The sequence below is a fragment of the Metarhizium brunneum genome, chromosome 3 (genome assembly GCF_013426205.1).
Source record: "Metarhizium brunneum chromosome 3, complete sequence".
In the NCBI taxonomy this organism is placed as follows: Eukaryota; Fungi; Ascomycota; class Sordariomycetes; order Hypocreales; family Clavicipitaceae; genus Metarhizium; species Metarhizium brunneum.
This window is the reverse complement of record NC_089424.1, coordinates 920,679-941,728: the sequence shown is the minus strand read 5'-3', so window position 1 is coordinate 941,728 and position 21,050 is coordinate 920,679. Positions and strand designations below refer to the sequence as shown.

General features: G+C 35.3%; 4 protein-coding genes across 4 annotated transcripts; all 4 read left to right on the top strand.

Annotated features, from left to right (window-relative positions):
- Positions 1–523: 523 nt before the first annotated feature.
- On the top strand, positions 524–2,926 carry G6M90_00g055440 (uncharacterized protein; the record flags this gene model as incomplete). Its single annotated transcript, XM_014688653.1, has 1 exon — positions 524–2,926. One exon carries the CDS (start codon positions 524–526, stop codon positions 2,924–2,926), a length of 2,403 nt encoding a protein of 800 aa, XP_014544139.1.
- A 2,283-nt stretch (positions 2,927–5,209) lies between these two features.
- Positions 5,210–6,784, top strand: G6M90_00g055430 (uncharacterized protein; the record flags this gene model as incomplete). The annotated part of the gene is made up of 1 exon (XM_014688652.1): positions 5,210–6,784. One exon carries the CDS (start codon positions 5,210–5,212, stop codon positions 6,782–6,784), a length of 1,575 nt encoding a protein of 524 aa, XP_014544138.1.
- Positions 6,785–7,446: 662 nt separating this feature from the next.
- Positions 7,447–8,496, top strand: gch-1_1 (GTP cyclohydrolase 1; the record flags this gene model as incomplete). The annotated part of the gene is made up of 1 exon (XM_014688651.1): positions 7,447–8,496. One exon carries the CDS (start codon positions 7,447–7,449, stop codon positions 8,494–8,496), a length of 1,050 nt encoding a protein of 349 aa, XP_014544137.1.
- Positions 8,497–10,241: 1,745 nt separating this feature from the next.
- Positions 10,242–11,704, top strand: G6M90_00g055410 (uncharacterized protein; the record flags this gene model as incomplete). The annotated part of the gene is made up of 2 exons (XM_066130603.1): positions 10,242–10,371; positions 11,694–11,704. The coding sequence occupies 2 exons, from the start codon at positions 10,242–10,244 to the stop codon at positions 11,702–11,704; spliced, it is 141 nt and encodes a 46-aa protein (XP_065986715.1).
- Positions 11,705–21,050: the final 9,346 nt, after the last annotated feature.

Genomic DNA, 21,050 nt, shown 5'->3' with positions numbered 1-21,050 from the left:
CGCCTCGTCCCGCTTCACCTTGGTCGCGCGTCTTCCTTTGCTTTGGAGTTTGCCCATTCTACTTGTGCCGGCTCCTGTCGTCTCTGCTGGCTAGCTCGGCATACACGCTCTCTTCATTTCTCTATACCTTCGTTTCCTGCATTGGCAAGCCACAGGTGCTGGGAGAGCAAACGAGACCGCTTCAACAGCGGAGTTGCGCCGCATTAACGGACTTGTATCGACCACACACCCCTTCTGCAACATCCCGACTTGCCTTCTTTTCGAACTTTCCGAGTATGAGATATCGAGCCAACTCTAGACCCGCCGCCTCGCCGTTATGATCGACACGCCTCGCCGCTCGGCAGGCTCTCTCGCCTCCTGCTTGAATAGCCGACGTTGTGTTTTTACCAATAGACGTCTCTGCCTGGCTTTTGCTTCTCGCTTTGCCAATCGACGGCTTGTTTTCTCTATTGCTGCCGTTTCTATACTCGGTGCCAAATGGGTCCATATATATGCACACATTTCAGCCCTTCCTCCGGCCGAAATGGCTCGATGGGGGCTGTCATTCTTCGCGCAGGACACAGCTTTGTTACTGATGCTGCGCCTGCTGCTGGATGCTGAGTTGCCTCTATTTGCCGCAGTTGGATGTTTGCGTTTCTTGGCCACCAGTTTGGCCTGTGTTATCACGTTTGTCCAGCATGTCCTCGCCTCAATCAACATCTCATTCTTTGTCGTGGCTGGATCTGAGCTTCACTGGCGCAACATCGGCCTGGCGGGGGACTCATCGTCCTGGTCCGTGCTCTTGACTGGGCTCGTGTCATGCTCCATTGCCTTTGTCGCTATTCTCATAGCTGGCTGGCTTCTTCAGGACTTTAGCTTTGCGTTTGCCGGCATGGCTCTCGACATCGTTAAGCTGCCCCTTACTTTCTTGTTCAGCAAGATTCCCTATTGCGGTCGGGGCTCGACCGCGACCGTCAAGTATGACTACGTACCTCAAAAGGAGATTGATCTTGAAGATGGGTCGGACGGTGATGGCGACTTCAACTCGGTCGGGAAGCGCAAGCATTCTGGTCCCGCAACCCTGCGGGAGAACAAGATGATGTGGCTGCTCTACACTGTGATTGGCATTCTTTTGGTTACACAGGCAGTCTTGGCCATGGTTCGTCCTGTTGAAAGTTCACTCATCTTCATGTCCTGGACGCCGATTTTGCTGCCCTTTATCGACTTTGCTCATTCTTCGCCGACCCTGGCCGGTCTGCTCCCCTACTATAGTCAGAGTATCGGTTGGGGCTGGGATAATGAGACAGCCCTGGCTGAACCCATTCGCTGGAACTGGCTGCCCGAATCGGAAACCCCGCTTCCTGGATTTGAGGACTGGTATGAAGCCGAGACGGACCATTACAACGCTGCTCAGGACCCCCTGAAGATTTCTAATTTGGAGAATGACTTGCTTAAACCTCTCCGAGGCAAGTTGGGTGATGTGGATATTCGGCATGTGGTACTAATCAAGTTGGAGAGCACCCGAAAGGATGTGTTTCCCATCAAGAAGGATGGTCAGATTTGGCAGAAGTTCGCCGAGACTTGGGAGAATGGTACCTTACCTGATGAGGTGCAACAGCGGCTTTCAACTCTCACTCAGAATGCAAATTTTCTGACGGGCGATTATAATGATGGATTTGAACATGAGACTACTAAGCGACGAGGTGGTTTGAATGTGAACAACGACCACACAACTGGCACCTACACCCTCAAGAGTCTTCCCGGAACCCTCTGTGGAATCACACCTCTGGTCGCCGACTTCAATGTCGAGTATGCCAACCACATTTATCAGCCCTGTCTGCCGCACATTTTTAACGCATTCAACGCACTTGATCATTCCAACGACTCTGCGAAGCACACCGATGAGTACACGAAATATAAATGGAGCAATGCCTTCATGATGTCGGTTACAAATTTCTACGACAAGCAGGATCTTTTAATGCCCAAGATGGGATACAAGGAAGAGGAGCTTATCCACAAGGAGTATCTGCAGAGCGATGAGGCTAAGTTTGGTAAAAATACTATGCCTGAGATCAACTACTACGGCATGGCCGAGTCTGCCGTCGAGGATTACATTCGAGATGCCTTCAAGACGGCTAATGAGAAGAACGAGCGACTCTTCCTGTCTCACCTGACTAGTACCGCTCACCACCCGTTCAAAATGCCCGACGAGGAAACTTATGTGCCCCTTGCGCCCGAAGGCAAGCTCGAAGACCTTTCGCACTACGTGAACACTGTTGGATTCGTTGACCGATGGCTGGGAAAGATTTTGCAAATCATCGAGGAGGAGGGGTCTTCCAACAACACACTGGTGGTCATGGTGGGTGACCACGGCCTATCGGTTCCCGAAACCGGCGCGGTTACGCCGTATTATCAGCCCAATGTCGGTAACTTTCATGTCCCCCTGGTCATGTCACACCCGAAGCTTCCTCCCATCGACATCAACACTCCGGTCAACTCGATATCTATTCTGCCCACAATTCTGGACCTGCTCATTGAGACGGGCTCGCTGTCTCCGTCTGAACGCCAAGCCGCATCTGACCTAGTTCGCAACTACGAAGGCCAGTCGCTCATCCGACCTCTGCAGATGTCATCGAAGCATACTGGCCAGGCCGACTGGCAGTTCACGATTATGAACACTGGCCGAGCCCAGGTTGCCACCCGTAGCGCACGAGATCCCAACTGGCGGCTGGTGGTACCTGTGATCAAGGACATTGAGTGGAGATTTACGAATCTCGAAAAAGATCCGCACGAAAAAGACGGAGTTCTTTCGTTTGACTTTGTCACCTTCCTGAACAGCGTGGAGAAGAAGTACGGATCGGATGCAGCCAAATGGGCTGAGGAGGCGTCCTTCATGACGCGGTGGTGGGTCGATGAAAATGCAAAGCGATGGCGTTATACTCCCTGATTATTCTGAAGCGACTTGGACATGCATAGCAAGTCTTTTTTTTTTTTTCCTTGTCATGCCACACCATCACCACTATAGTAATTTTTCTTTTCAACGTTGGCGAGAGGGTCATTAGCATCAGAGGGCGGCTGCAATTGAATTCTTGGCTACTGTTACCTTGCATCTTCTGGTTCATTACCTTTGTTCTGTTTTTTTTTTGTTACAAATATTTTTTGGCTTTGTTCAACCCCCATTACGGCTTTATTTGCTACTACTTTTTTTGTCATTATTCGGGATTACGGAAAACTAGGGGCATCTGGGGCTTTGGTGCAATTTCTTGTACGATAGCGAGTACTACGGAGTATGGTTAATTCATGCTAGAAATGTGTATATTTCTTGGATTCATCTCATGGGGTGCTTTGGGTTTTGGTCCATGCATGGTATCTGTTCAAGGGCCGAACATGGCCACCGTGACGTCTGGTGTATGTAGTTGGGTTAGAGTTTGGGGCGTGGCTCCCGAAGGATGCTGTGTCACTACCAGGCGTTGCATGGTGCCGCATCTGGGCCAGCCAGTCAAAGCCAGATGCAAAGTCAATCCGCATGCAGATTGCCAGATGCGTCGGCGGAGCACGGGGCACGTGAAACGTATGTCTGGTGCTCACGGTGTCGGACGCGGGATGTGCTTTGCTTTGCTTCCATGCCGGGTCGCGTGGGGGACAATGGCTGCCAGGATGATGGACTTGGACGAGACATTTGGAGTTGTGCGCGTACCCAGCGGCTCGATCGCCAGGCATGGTGTGGGGCACAGTGTGTGCCATGGAGTGTCGAATCTGGCCAACTTTATTTTTTCCCTTGTTCCCAGGTAGAGCTTGTTGGGGCGTTGGTTTAGTGCCGATCACGGCCGTTTTGGGCTGACAGGCCAAGGGTCGACTTGACGCTACTAGTATTGTTTGTGTTTGGGGGGACAATAGGCGCGGGCTATTGTTGGGCTGGGCTGACAGGCTGCATGTGGTCATGTGCGAGCAGTTGACTGATGCTGGCTGGGTCTCGAGAGGACCGAGAAGCAGCCACTGACTGACTGTCTTGGGGGGTGAATGGAGTTGAATTGCCGCTGCGTTGACTGCTGGGGCTAATATTTATTTATTTATTATTTTTTTTTTGGAGCCGAGCGTTAGTTGATATGCTCTGTGCTCGTGGTGTAGGACATGCCGGGCCGGTTCCCGCGACACCGACTTAGAGACGTGATGAACCTGCCGGGCCTCAACTCTCTGCACCGGACCACCTCGACCCCTCAGCCTCTCTGTCTGGAAGTTCTGCAAAATGTTGCGCAGGATGCACGTGCTCGGAGTGACTGACAAAACAAAAATGGTCAACTGGCAGGTCGGTTTCGCTGAGTAGAAGCTGAGCGTCCTCGGTGCTGCAGCCCCGCCTCGGCTCCGCGGCCGTGACGGAGCAGAGAGCCGGGTCGTCCCGCCAATCCCATTTGATGGCATTCATTCCCGCGTCCCACCGGGCCAAGCCGAGCTTCAAATTCACAAGTCAGAGCGCGACACTGAAGGTTTGACGGACCACGGGTTTACTCTTATCCAATGAGCCCCAGGCTGATCAAGGAAAGGACGCGCGACGGTGGAAGCTGTGCTGAGGAATCCTGGCGTCTGCGTTTCGAGGTGTCGCTCGCTGCTCCTGGTCCTGGTCGTGTTCTGCTCAAACTTTGAGGAGGATTTCGGGACATGAGCAGCCTGGTATGTATGCTACCTTGAGCTACTCCCGGCTCTGCAACGAGGCGTAACGTGCAAGTTGTGCGCTGCGCGCATCTTGTTCAACATGATGCCTCATATCCCCACATTCGTCAGCTTATTCGTCCATGTTGTTTTCTCGTTGCTCACTGACATTCAATCGATGTTGATTTGGATTGAGATTGCGCAAGTGACCTTTTGTCATTTGGACGAGGCCATCTTGGCGTGCAAAAACAACCCTTGCTATGCCGACTTGCCATTGTGGTCACGGATCCCAAGACGACGTTCGATGAACTCGAGACGCAGTACAGCCTCCAGCACCAAGCCACGGCGCAGGGCGTCAACCAGTAGAATTCAAGGTCTGGCTGTCCATCATCACCGCTCCCATGTACACCTATATTCAAGCTCAAAAAGCGCCTCCCTCCGGAGATCACGGAAGTGATAGATAATCCCACCAGCCGGGACGCCCAGCACTCGAAATCCCAACTCGGAACAATGGCCATTTCTCACCCCTCACCAAGCTTTGCTTGGCTCTAAAAAGAAAAAAAGACATAGTCTACCTCTCATGATGAGCGAGAAGAAAACGCGGTCCAGGCGGACCTTTCCCCTGTCCCTTGTCGAGAAATACTACCCCCGCGCATGGGACTGCCGACTGCCGTTCCTGCACCCGTCCCTCGCGGCCACCCGGCCCAAGCTCATCAAAGCCGGCATAGTCAACACCATCATCATCCAGCTGCTCTTCTTCGTCCTGTTCTGCTACCTCTTCGGCGCGCTGTACCAGCAAGGCCCGCGCACCCACAACCTCGACGTGCTGTGGGTAGACTACGACGGCGGCCTCGTCGGGCAGGCCGTCAACGCGGCCTACGCGCGGCTGAGGTCCGACCAGTTTCCCACCCTCGTCGCGCGGCCCGTCTCGCAGTACCCCTCGGCCGACGCCCTGCGCGACGCCGTGTGCGACGCCGACTACTGGGCGGCCGTGTACACGGCGGCCGGGTCGTCGGCCAAGCTCGGCCTCGCCATCGCCGGGCTCAACACGTCGCGGTACAACGAGTCCGACGTGCTCTTCTACATCTGGAACGAGGCCAAGTACCCGGCCGTCATGGACAGCGCCCTGTCCAGCAACATGGTGGCCCTGTCCGGCGCCGCGCGCATCGCCTACGTGGCCCTCAACGGCACGGCGGCGCTGGCCACCGTGCCGCCGGGCGACCCGGCCGCCGTGTCCGTGTTCGCCAACCCGTGGACCATCACGTCCGTCAACCTCAAGGCCACGGCGCAGGGCACCCGCGCCGTGTACAACACCATTGCCATTGTGCTCATCCTCCTGCAGAACTTCTTCTTCCTCGCCACCATCAACGGGCTGTACGTGCAGTTCAAGATTTACAACCGCGCCCCGCCCAGGTTCATCATCCTCGTCCGCGCCGCCATAGCCTGCGTGTACACGTTTCTCGGGGGCCTGCTCATCACCGCGGCGATTTGGGCCTTCAAGGCGGGCTGGGACGTCTCGGGGGCCGCGTTCGTCCTGGACTGGGCGACGTTTTGGCTCCTCGGCCACGTCAGCTTCCTCGTGCTCGACGTCTTCTCCATCTGGATCCCGCCGCAGTACGTGCCGTTTGCGCTCGTCGCCTGGGTCGTCACCAACGTCACCTCCGTCATTGTGCCCTTCAGCCTGTCCAACGGCTTCTACCGCTGGGGGTACGCGCTGCCGGCGCACGCGGCGTACGAGGTGCTCACCGACATATGGTCGGGCGGCTGCAACCCGCACCTGTACTTTGCGCTGCCCGTCTTGTTCGCGTACGAGGTGCTGGGGACCCTGGGGACCAGCCTGGGCGTGTACAAGCGCTGCCACCTGGCCGTCGTGGCCGAGGAGGCCACCAGGCAGGCGTCGGTGCTGCTGGAGCAGACGCGCGAGAGGAGGCAGTCGAGGGCGAATGGAGAAGCCCTCATTGCGGGGGGGAGTGGCCGGGTGGCCGGCACGAGGGCGGAGGATGCCGAGGAGTCGGAGCGGGAGCAGAGGGAGGAGCTGGACGAGGAGGACGAACAGGCTGTCGAGGACATTCAGAGGCTGGAAACGCAGGCGACGAGGATATATTCCAACTTGGGGCCCTCTTTTCAGCTGGTTGGCTCTGATGAGAGGCAGGGTTAGGGTTAGGATGGCGCTGCAAATCGTCGGACTTGTCTTGTTCCTTGTCCCCTAGCTGAATGGAGTAAGATGGTTAGCAATGGGCAATAATCTTGAATCTTGAATGTTGTGCGGGGACATACTACTCGTGGTTGAGAGTGCGCATGGCGTTGCTTGGCCCGCCTCTATTCGCGGCCTTTGCCCACTGGCTCGCTACCCCGCGGCGATATCGGCGCAAATGCAGCCGCAAGTTACTCCGTACCGCCAGGCTTAAGCCGTCAAGTCAGTCAGGGCCCCACGTTGCCAATTGACATCAATTGATCAATCAAGCAGCGCAAGCGCGGCTGACGGCTGCCGACGGATGCTCACAGCGGAGGCTGCCGGCAAAGATTGCGAACCCCCGCTAGACATTGCGAACCCCCGCCAATTGATCCGCTCCGGAACTTTTATCGCACCGACATCTGGCAACGTTGAATCTTGAAGCGCCTCAAAATTTTCCATTCTTTGCATCTTCACACTCCTGCATTGCATCTCGGCCCATCCAGTCCATGCGATCCGGCAAACAGTAGGAGCTTACACTGCTCCCGCAAGCACCGTCTAGGCACTCTGTTGGCACTCTGGCCACTCCAGCCTCAAAGACCAGACCAGACCACCTTGAAACCGCGCAACCTGCCAATCCTCCCACAATGCCCCAATCAGAACCCACCGACGGCCGAGACACGCCCATCTCATCTGCATCTGCGGGTGGAGAAGGAAAAGCAAAGAGGCGCAAAAGTAAGAACGGTAATGGCGGCGGCGGCAGCGGCAGCGGCAACAGCAGCGGGAAGCGCGAAAGAGGTGACCAGGACGACGAGGCCATGGCCAAGCTGGCAAACGGCCCCCACGGCGACGGCCTGCGCCGCTCTAGCATCAGCAAACCAGGCCGCGACCGCCGCGACGAGCCTGAGCCCAGGACCAAGCGCCAGAAGCGGGAGAAGCGCGACAAGAGCGAGAAGCGCCGCCAGACAGCAGCAGACAACGACGAGGCCAGCAGCAGCGGCAGCAAGCGAGACGCCTCGCGGTCGCGGTCCCTGGCGCGCCTGGAGAGCCCCGTCATCGACTTTGACGGGCTGAGCCGGCCCAGCGTGGGCGCCCGCGACCGCCTGGAGGAGGACCCCGAGGCGGCGGCGGCGCGGCTCGACCGCATCAAGGGAGCCGTCCGCACCATCCTCGAGTGCGTGGGCGAGAACGCGGACCGCGAGGGCCTCCTGGCCACGCCGGAGCGCTACGCCAAGGCCATGCTGTACTTTACGCGCGGCTACGAGCAAAACGTGCTCGACATTGTCAACGGCGCCATCTTCCAGGAGGGCCACTCCGAGATGGTCATTGTCAAGGACGTCGACGTCTACTCGGTCTGCGAGCACCACCTGGTGCCCTTTACGGGCAAGATGCACATCGGCTACATCCCGAACAACGCCGTCATCGGCATCTCCAAGCTGCCCCGCATCGCCGAGATGTTTGCGCGCCGCCTGCAGATCCAGGAGCGCCTCACCAAGGAGGTGGCCAACGCCATCTTCGAGGTCCTGCGGCCCCAGGGCGTCGCCGTCGTCATGGAGTCGAGCCACCTGTGCATGGTGATGCGCGGCGTGCAAAAGACGAGCAGCACCACCGTCACGAGCTGCATGCTCGGCTGCTTCGAGCGGAGGGACAAGACGCGCAACGAGTTTCTCAGCCTAATCAACGTCAATGCCCGCTGAGGGCCTGCGTCTTGTTTTTTTTGTATTTTGTATTTCTTTGCAATTTCTACCTTTGCCCTCCATCCTCCATTTTATGTATTTCCTTGCCACTCTCTGTTTTTTCAGCAAGGCAAAAGACGGTGTTTTTTTTTTTCGGAGGGGGATCCCTCTTCAACTCTTGGCCTTATCGACCCTCCTCACCCTTTTTCAACACATCGTCGTGGGCAAGAATGGGGGTTTTGTATCACTCTGCGTCGGGTGCTTCTGCTTTATTCTGCTGTACCCACTAGCGAGTTCAGTTTCTGACGGCAGACAAGCGCAACATGGTAATATAGGCTCATATTTGTTTTTGGTTTCATTGCCGCTTTCGCTACGCACGCACACGCAGTCACTTGTGCTGCGTCCGCACCTGTTCTGTACTAGTAGGCACGACTGGCCCAGCCATGGGGGCCCAACGAACTGTTCATGATACCGGGCGCCGGTTCCTATAACAATGCCAATGGCCCCGTTGCCGCTCTCGCCCACGTGCACTTGTCCACGACGTGCTAGAGCCGTTCGACGCCCATCCTGTCGCGTGCATGAAGGGCCTGGATGGCGGCCGAACTTGCCAGCCGCTCCATGGGCGTTCCGTGACGCCTCCCGCTTGAGGCGTCTTGTCGTATTTTGCGGGTTTGCGTGAACCAAGAGGGCCCGCGTGCCCTTGGACATCAACGGCAGTTCGCAGCTCCGATGGATTCCTGCATAATGACACAATCCGCGCGTCTATATAAAATACAAGAGTCTGAAAAGGACAATACCGCCCAACTTGCCATGTGATGGCCCAACAAGCATCATCCATCATCCACCCGTGGCGGCATCGCAATCGCCATGCCGCGCGTATTTGCCGTTAGGGGCTCCCCCTTCCAATGCCGCCTCGACATGATGCCCGTGGGCGATGCGGCAAACCCGCAGACGGCTCGTCGCAGGGCACACGACAGACGAGGATGAAGCGCGTCACGGTGGATGGGATGCAGTTGAATGTGGACTGTGGGAGAAACTTTGACGTTCTGGCTTGGATGACGTGTTTGACGATATGCTGGTCGGGGCCGTATGCTCCGAGCTTGACGGCGACGAAGTTGAGGGATGGTAGAGCACGGGGTGCGTTCAATGTTGCTACATATACATATATATACGCTAGGAGACTTGGATCTGCACTGTTGTATAAACAGTCGAGTATACTCGACATGTCGACGTCCCATGGACGCAACAATCTACTGTCTAGTTTGGCATCTCCACAGGCCGATACTGACGAATGGTAGGGATGATGGGGATGGCATGGCGCCTTTGCGTTCAAAGATTTGAATGTACACCATATCGTATAAGTAGTATACTACGACGTCAACGCCGGTCGTCTGGGCACGGCCATCGCCTTCGAATAGTTTACCACATGGCAGGCTTCAACACTCTGTCCTTCCTCGCGGTTCCTAGACTTGATGCGGCGCTGCAAAACGGCGCCAATCTACAGCTGCGACAGGCACGGTACCGCTACAGTGTCACGAACGGTGGAATATCCTTGAGTGAATCGGATGCATAGTCTATTGCCGCGTTCCGAGAGACCCACGAGATGATCGAGGTTAAAGCCGAGGCGATTTCACGGTCGCATCAGCAGCGGGGACATTTTGGCCGGCGGTTGAAACTCGACGCCCATCGCGGCACTAATAATAACTCGGGGCGCGCGAGTCATGGCCCCTCGATGCGAACAGAGGACACTTTTCGCAGTTGCCATGATGGCGGCGAGGTTCTGTCGCTGCACCCGCGACGCAACGAGTCGTGGCGAGGGGAGCATCGCTGATGCGACCATCAAGCACCGCTCCAGAGCGGCGTCCCGGCATTTGGCCTCGCTTGTGTTCCGGGGATGTATGGATACGGACTGTACAGTGGGGCGATAAAAGTCACGATAATAAACGCGCCCATCACGTCACGCCGCGTTATTTTATATTTATACTTTCTTTTTTTTTTTATTATAACTTAATAAAAATAAACCTAATAATACTTAGAATTAAATATAACTTTTATAAAAAAGCTAAAATAATTTTAATATTTAATTTAAGTATAATTAATTAAGAAATTATTAAAGTAAAAAAAGTTTTATTAATTATTATATATAATATTTATTAATATTATTATAATTAAAAGTTAATTAAATTTTTATTATATTATAATAAGCTATTAATACTTTAAAATAATAATAAAAAATATATTTTTTAATTAATTAAAAATAATTTTTTTATTTAAAATTAAAATATTTTAAAATAAGTTAGCTTTTAATATTTTATAAAAATATTAAATAAGTTTTTTATTAAAAAAAGTATTTAATATTAAAAAGCTTTATAATAATTAAAATTAAGTTTAAAAGTAGCTAAAAAAAGGCTTTAATTTATATAAAAATACTTTTATAAGTCTTTTATATTTTAATAATATTAGATTTTTTTAAATAAATATATAACCCTCTGGAAGAGGTAAAACCACTAATATAGATTTATTTGGCAGCTTTAGCCTTATAGGCCTTTTTAGCCTTTTTAGCCTTTTTAGCCTTGGCTTTATTAGCCTTATTAGCCCTTTTTATAGCTAGTCTTATAGCTTTCTTAGTATTATGCTTTAGTTTAGCATTTTTAGAGGCCTTTTTTTTTAAATTCCTAATTATTTTTATAACCTTTTTAATTTCTATAAAATTAGGATTTTTAGCCTTAAGGTAAGTATCCCTTTTATTATAAAAAGCTTTTAATTTATTAATAGCTATATTACTTACTAGGTGTAACGGCTAAGGTTCTTAAGGGATAAACTAGTTGTAGTTTATATTAGCAGAATAACTAGGGTAGTTAATCTAAGTAGTTAAGTATTATATTAATAATAGGTTAAAAATTATAACTAAGTAATTAAAGTTAAAGAGTTATAAGTAAAGCTTATTTAATATAATAATTTATATTAAAAGCTAAAAAGCTAAAGTTTATTTATAAAGTAAATTTAAGAGTTTTTATATATTATAAAGTTTATTTTTTATTTATTAAAGTCTTAGTAAATTATAATTATATATATATTATTAATTTATTTAAAGTTTATTAAATAGCTAATAAACTCTTTCTTATTAGTAGCTTATCTTAATTATTAATTTATTACTTATTATATCTAAGCTACTAAGTAGCTTATATAGCTGGCCTAACCTATAACTTATACTATAGCTTATAACTAGATTATAATATAATATCCCTTTTCTTATAGTTTTACCCTTAAAACCTAAGCCTTATTTTATAAATAGTTTTATTACTTTTTCTTTTATTAGTTATAAGTTTTTTATTTATTTATAATATCTTCTTTTTACTATGTCTAACTATATAAAAAAACCTAAAAAATCTTATTTTACTACTAATTATATTATAACTATTACTTTTATTTATAAATAAGATTTTAAGGTATTACTTTATAATTATTACTTTAAAAAAAAGGGTTTTTATTAAGTTATTAAGAGTATTAATTATTATATATTTTATTATTTTTTAGGTTATTTTTATAATAGCTCTTATACTCCTATAATAAATTATATATATAAGGTTTTTTTATTATAGTATATTTAGTTAATATATTCTAGTAAATTATATTACTAAGAAATTTTATTAGCTTAAAAAGGAGGAGAAAATAGCTAAAAAGCTTATTATAAAGTATTATAAAAAGTAAGAGGAGTTAATTTATAAAGCCTAATATAATATAAATAAGGCTTTTAATTATTTTTTATAATTATATTATATAAAGTATTAGTTATATAAGAAGGGTATTAAGATAGCTTATTATAATTTTAAGTCTTTTAAGAAGATAAAGAATATAGATTATAAGGCAAAAAAGGAGGAGGCCTAAAGGCGTAAGCTAAAGTAAGTTTAATAATAAAAGTTTAAGGCTATTTATAATACTTAGAACTAGGATACCCTTAATATTTTAGACTAAAGCGCTTTACTTAACACTAAGTTATAAGCTACTAATAATACTATTATAATAGTACCTAATAATTCCTTAAATTAGTTATAGGCTTTTATATGTTTTTCTTATTTTTATAGTTTTTTTATTTAATAAAATATTAGTATATTTTATTTTTTATTCTTATATTTAGAATTTATTTTACTTTATATTTTATTTTATTTATAACTTTAATATCTTTTTTTATTAGTATATTATTTAATACTTTTTTAAGAAGTAAAATATATATTATAAGGTGATTTCTTATAATCTTTAATAATAAAAGTTTATAGTTATTTATTAATATTTATTTTTTAATAATAAATAATCCTAGTTTTTTATAATTTAATTTATTACTTAATTATATTATTTTAATATTTTATTAGAGTAAATAAACTATATTTCCCTCCTTAAAAATTAGTTCTTTTAATTTTTTATAATTATAATATTATATTATTTTATTTTATATAAATTCTAGTTTATATTATATTTTTTTATATAATTTCTTTAGTTTATTTACTTATAATATTACTTATTTTACTTATAGTTTTTTATATTATATTTAAAATACTTTAAGATTAAATCTATAATTAATATAAGCTAATATTTACTTTATTAATTCTAATATTAAGCTATTATAAGCTAATTATACTATAAGTAATTATTTAACCTAATTATCTTATTAATAATTAATATAATATTATAAATATTATTTAAGTATCTGGTTTAATTTTTTTATTTATTTATTTATTTATAAATAATATATAATACTTAACTTATAATTTATTTTAAGTTATATTATAAGTACTTATTAAAACTTAAAGGTAAATATACTTTTTTTATTTAATATAATTTCTTTTAATAGCTTATAATTACTTATTATTATTTATAAGAATATATATATAAGTTCTTTTATATTATTTACTTTTTTATATAATAAAAAGTATTTATACTTTATAAGTTTATTTATAACTATAAATATATTATTATATTTTATATTAATTATTAGTTTTTTTAATATTAATAGCTTTATAATATAATTAAAAGCTATTAATTCCTATAATTATATTAGTACTAATAATAATTATAATTCTTTATATAATTTATATTATAAAGCCTTACTTTTTTTATATTATATATATTTATTAATAATCTTTTTAATTATTTTTTTAATTTCTAAGAAATTATATTATTATTATATTTTATTTAGTATTTTATAGATTTCTTAATATTTATAAACTAAGTATTTATATATTTTTTTAATATATTCTTTTTATAACTCTAATAATATCTAGATTTTTTTTTTATATATTAATACTTCTTCTAAGTAGTATATATATTTTATTAATATATTCTTAATATATTATATATTACTTATTACTTATTAGTATATTTTATTATATACTAGGTTTTCTTTTTATACTTTTAATATAATATTTAATTATTTTTATTAAAAATTATTATTTTTATTAATCTTAAGGAGTTATTTTATTATTATAAGTACTTTTATATTATAATTACTTTTTTAACTTAAAGTATTTACTTATTTATTTTTAGATTTTTTTTAATAGATTATTTTATAATTAAATTCTAAAAGATATTTAGCCTATTAAATTTATTTTTTATTTAATTATTATATTATTATAAAATAAAAGATATTTTTATAATTAATATATACTTTAACTTTATATTTACTTTTTATAAGGTAATATTTAAATTCCTTAAAAGTATTAATAATTATTAGGAATTTCTTATTATAAATAAGATAATTAAATTTTACTTTATAAAGTTTTTTTAAGTAAAATATAATAAAATATAATTTTTTATTATTATTTTATTATTTTACTTATACTTTTAAAGTAAAATTTAATAAGTTAATTTTTAGTTTTATTTTTTTTTTTAAGTTAAAAATTCTTAAAATAAGTTTAAATATAATAAGTTTTTTAATTTTATTAAAGGTATATTATACCTTATTATTTTAATTTTATTACTTATTTTTCTTAATAAGTTTATTTAAAAGTATTATAATTTTATTATAGCTTTTAATAAATTTTTTATAATAATTTATAAAGCTTTTAAAGCTTTATATATTCTTAATATTCTTTAATATTAATTAGTTTTTTATTACCTTAATTTTTATCTTTTTTATTTATATTTTATTTAATTATATTATATATTCTAAAAAGTTTACTTTTTATATATAAAACTTATATTTTATTAATTTAAGTAATAATTTAATATTTTATAGTATTTTTAATATTATATATATATATTTTTTATAATTTTTTAGGGTTTTTAAGAAAATTAATATATTATTAAAATATATTATTATAAAGTTATTTAAATATTCTTATAATATACTATTAATTATTCTTTAAAATATTACTAATATATTAATAAGCCTTATTAATATTATTAAATATTTAAATAATTTAAACTTTATTTTAAAGGCTATTATTTATTTATAACCCTTTTTTATTTAAATTAAGTTATATATTTCTTTTAGGTTTACTATAGTAAACTAATTTATATTATATAATTAGTTTTATAATTTTAATATTAATAATAATAGTATTTTATTTTTTATAGTAATTATATTTAATTACTAATAATCTATTATTAATTATAATTTTTTATTTTTTTTTAAAATAAATATAACTAGGTATTTAGCTTTTAATATTAATACTTTAATATAGCTTTTTATTAATATTTTATTAATATATTCTTATAATATTTTAAGTTTTTTTATATTTAAGTTATAGATTTTATAGAATATTATTAACTTTTTATTTATTAATTTAATTTTATAATTCTATTAATTATATTTAAGTAATTTAGTTTTTAATTCTTTTATAAATAATTTTTTATATTTTTAATATTTTTTAAGGATATTTTTAAGTTTTTTTTCTTTTATTATTAAGCTTTTATTATTTTTATTATTCTTATTTTTCTTTTTTTTTTTAAGTTTCTTATTTATATTTATAAGGTTTTTCCTTAAAATAATAATAATTTTTTAGATTTTAGCTTTTATTTTCTTATTATTTATTATTATTTATATTCCAGTTTATAGCGCTATTAAAATTATTATAATAGATCTAATTATTCTTTTCTTATTTTAATTATTTTCTTTATATTATTAGTTCTTAAATAACTTACTTAAAGGTTCCTTTTTTTTAGAATTTTATTTATAAGCTAAGTTATAATAAAATTTTTATTTTTTTTTTAAATTTTATTAATTTTATTAACTTAAAGTTTTATTTTACTTTAATTAGCTTATTCTTTAATTAATTAATAAATTACTCTTTTATAATTATAAGTACTTTAATACTAGGTTATATTTTAATATATTTATAATATTAAGTTAAATTACTTCTAAATAACCTTAAATCTATACTTTAAAATAATTAATTTCTTAATTAATAATTTTATTATTATAAGTAAAAAGTTTTCCTTTAATATTAATTAACTTATATAATACCTTTTTATATTTTTATAATAATTAATAATAATTTATAACTTTAAATAAAATATAATTACCTATTATATTATTATTTATAAGTATATAAATATAATATTTTATAACTTTAATATTTAATATTATTTTATTACTTTATTTATCTTAGATTATATTAAGAGTTATTAGTGTTTTTTTTTTATACTAGCTTATAGCCCTTTTATAAATAATATATCTTATTTTTTAAGTTTTTTAAAATAAATTCTTTTATGATTTATTATTTTATTTTTTAGTATTATTTTATAAGTTTAATTTTATTTTATAAGTACTTAAAGTAAAACTTATTATTAAATATTTAATATAAGCAGTTATAAATTTAATCTTTTATTTTTTTATACTTTTTATATTTTAAGTTATTATAGTTTATTATATATTTCTTATTATATTTAGGGTTAAATTTTTATTTATTATATTACTTATTTAGCTTTTATTTATTATAATATATTAATTTAATAGTTTTTTTAGGGTCTTTTTATTTAAGTATATTTAATACTTATTATATTTATTTATATATTATTAATATTTTATATTATTACTTATATTATTTCTTAGCCTTATTTATTATATATTTTAAATAATTTAATAATAAGTATACTAGGTAGTCTTTTATTTTATATTAAGGTAATTTAAGTAATAACTCTTTTTTATATATTAGGATTTTTTCCTTATATATATACTAATATTATTACTTATTTTTTATATATATATATAATTAATATATATTTAATTTATATATATTTATAAAATTTATATAAGCTTAATATTTAATAAGTATATTTAAATTAGGTTCTAAAATTATTATTTAATTATTATTAATTATTTTTACTTTTTATTTTAAGAGTTTTTATTTAAAGTATAATACTTTAATTAAATATCCTTTTATCTTAATTAAAAATATATTTAATTATATTTTAATTTAAAAGTATACCTAATATATTATAAATATATATAATACTTATATTAAATATATATATTTTATATATTTTAGTAAGAGTTTAGAATTATTTTTATTCTTTTTTTTTAAAAACTATAATATTTAATTTTTTATTATTATAATAATATTTATTATTAAAATAAGAATTATAAAATATTTCCTTATTAATATAAGGAAATATTATTATATAGCTTATTCTTATATAATTATTAGCCTTACTAGTATTTTTTCCTTACTTTATTTATCTTTAGATACTTCTAAAGTATTTAAAATTATATTATTATTATTAATACTTATATCTCTTACTTTATTTTTTGGTTTATTAAAGGTAATAAAAATTTATATATTTTACTTCTTTTTATATTATTATTCTCTTTAAATTTTTCTTACTTTTACTTATTATTATACTTAATTAAGGATTTTTTAATATAAGTTTTTATTTAAATATTTTAATAATTTTAGTTTATAAAGTTTTTTTTATCTTATTATTATAAAAGTTTTCTTTTTTATTAATTATTTATTTAGGTTTTTTTATACTAGTTATTTAGCTACTTATAGCTTATTTTCTATAAAATTCATAATTTTCTTTCTTAGTTTTCTTAGCTTTTTTAAAAACTAGCTTTTTTCTTATTTACTACTTATATAAACATAATAATTATTATTATAATAAAAGGTCTAATTAAGATTTTTATATTTTACTTTTAGTTTAATAACTTTAGTTTTTTATTAATTAATAATATTAAGTTATTTCTTATCTTCTTTTAATACTAGCTTTTATTTTTTTTTAGGTTTTTTATATTTATTAATAAAATATCCTGGTTTTTTATAATTATAATATTTCTTTTTTTTTTTATTATTTTTCTTAATAATATTAAGCTTTATTTATTTAAGGTTAAAAGTATAATTATAAGTAATAAGTTTTTCTTATCTCTTTTTTTAGTTTACTTATTATTCTCTTCTTTTTATAAGATTCTAAGTTTTTTTTTCTTATTACTTTTATATATATTACTAATATTATTTATTATTAATTTAAATTATTATTATTATATAGTTTAAAAAGTTATTTAATATATTTTTTTTATATAATTTATTCTTAATTTCTTCTTTTAATCCTTTAAAAAAAGCTAATATAAGTAGCTTATTATTTTAGTCTAATATTAAGGTAACTTATCTAAAATATATTATATAATCTAATATAAATCCTTTTTATTTAAATTAATTTATATAAATAATTATAATTTTTATTTTATTAATTAATCTAAATATTTTTTTAATTACTTTTTTAAATATTTTATAATTAATAAATATTTCTTTTATTTTATTTTCTTAATTATCTCTTATATTAATAAAATAATCTTATATAATTAATTTAAATTATATAAGTATAATACTTATTATATATCCTTTAATATATAATACTTTTACTTATATATTAATTAACTTATTTAAGTAAAATTAATAATATACTCTAAGCTAGATTAAGAATTCTTAGAGTATTCTTAGGTTATTATTATAAGGTTCTAGTACTTTAGGCTTAATAATCTCTTTTAAGTCTTTTTATCCTAATATAAGTATTTAATATTTAAGGCTAAATTACTTAACTTATTAGTATAATTATATAAGTTCTTTTATAAGGTTTTAGGGTTTAAGGCTTTAAGGTTCTTAAGGTATTAATAATATAATTATCTTAAATAAAATAAGTATTATAAGTACTATCTTAATAATTATTAAATATTACTTAAAGTAATATAATAATTATTTAAATAAAATCTTTTAATATATAATAGCTAAGATTTTTAAGGGATAAATTAATTATAGTTTATATTAGTAAAATAACTAAGGTAATTAATTTAAATAATTAGGTATTATATTAATAATAAGTTAAAAACTATAACTAAGTAATTAAAGTTAAAAAATTATAAGTAAAACTTATTTAATATAATAATTTATATTAAAAGCTAAAAAGCTAAAATTTATTTATAAAGTAAATTTAAGGGTTCTTATATATTATAAAGTTTACCTTTTATTTATTAAAGTCTTAATAAATTATAATTATATATATATTATTAGTTTATTTAAAGTTTATTAAATAACTAATAAACTTTTTCTTATTAATAACCTATCTTAACTATTAATCTATTACTTATTATGCCTAAGCTACTAGGTAGCTTATATAGCCGGCCTAACCTGCGACCTATACTACAGCTTGTGACTGGGTTGTAATACTAGGCCTTATTAGCTTTAACCCTTAAAGGTTATAATAAGTAACCTACTTATATTAGGCTTATTTAGTAGCTTATTATACTTAAAGGTTATCTTATTATTATTATTTATAGATAGTTATAGTAGATATTAGTAAGTGCTTATAGGAGATATATATATATAAGGGCAGTAACTTATAATTAGTTATATTATTATAGCAGGGTCTTAATAGTAAAAAAGGTAAATAACTTAGATATAAAATTAACTTAAAATATAAGAGAGGGTAAACCTTATAAATATACTATATATATAGGTATTTTAGGTTTTTAGTATAACTTAGTATAAGTTATAGCTATAAAGTTATAATAATATATAAGGTTTAACTATATAATAATAGCTAAGGCTATTATAAGGTGGCTATAACTAATAAGCTATAGCGTGGTACTAATTATACTAGTATATCTAACGTGTTATAATATATAAATAGTTTACTTTTCTAGTCTCTTATTATTTTTAGCCTAGTATAGCCTAATATTATTTTAGATTTTACGCTTATATAATACTAGTATTATATATATAATTTTATTTGATTATAAAGCGAATTAACCAAATATTAAAAAAATAAATATATAATTAAATATAAAAAAAAAGAAAAATAAAAGTATATTTTTTATTAAAAAGTATATTAAATAAAAAGGTTAATAATAATTTTAATTAATATTTATAAAATAAAAAGTTTTTTTTATAATATATATAATTTTAAAATAAGTTTATTAAGTATTTTTAAATATTTTAAGATAGTTTTATATATAATAAATAAATTTTTTTATATTTATTATTAAAAAACTTAAATTCTAAGTATAATAATATTATTATTACTTAAATTTTAAAATACTTTTAAAATTAATTTTTAATAATTATTAAATTAAGTTATATATTTATTTAAAATAATACTTTAATATATATAATTAAAATAATTTAAAAGTAATTAAAAAATTAAGCTTTTAATTATAATATTAAATTAATAAATTAATTAATATATTTATTAAATTTAAATTTTATTAAAAATCTATAAAAGCTTATTAAAAAAAATATTATAAAGTATTATTTAAAGCTATTAAATATAAAGTTAAATAATAATAATAAATAAGCTTTTTATAAAGCTATAATTAAGTTTTAAAAGCTTCTTAAAAATAACTTATTAAATAAGCTAATAAACTTAATATTTTAATAAATTATTATAATTATATATACTTATAAATAATATATAAAATATTAATATAATTTAATTAATAATTTAATTATTTATTAATTAAATCCTAAAATAATTAATTAATATAGCTAAATTTAAGCGTAAAATATAATATTTAAATTAATATATTAGGTGGCGAAATAGGTTAATTTTTTGTGGTTATTGTGACTTTTGTCGGGGCACTGTACATATCTAGCTTTATATGCCTACAGGTAGGTAGTACTTATGGCCCTTCTTCTTGGACAACCACCGGCTTCACAGGCAAAACACCCCCCTTTCAACCGCCTCGCAGTCCTCACGCCACGAGCCTGCACCAAGCCTTGTCCGTCCCAACTTCGAAGCATTCTTGCATCTTCACCACTCGCATTCGCCCCACCGCGATGCCATCTCTAGTCGAAATAGGAAACTTCCAGACGGGTTCCCCTGGGCGCTGGCCCGCCGTCGAAAAGCACCGCCCAGTCGGAGGGCGAGGCCGCCCTCCCAAGTTGACCACCCCCGATCGCATCCACAGGGCACAGCCGCATCGTGTGTAGGGCTGCTGCTGCGGCACGGCGTGAAACCGCAGACACGAGGGACGCCAGGATCCCTGCGGTTCCTGAAAACTAGTCACCGAGAGCATAATCCTCCCCCCAATCCCAATCTCCATGTCCTTTTTTTCCCCCTTCCCGTACAACTCATCCCCTCGTCTC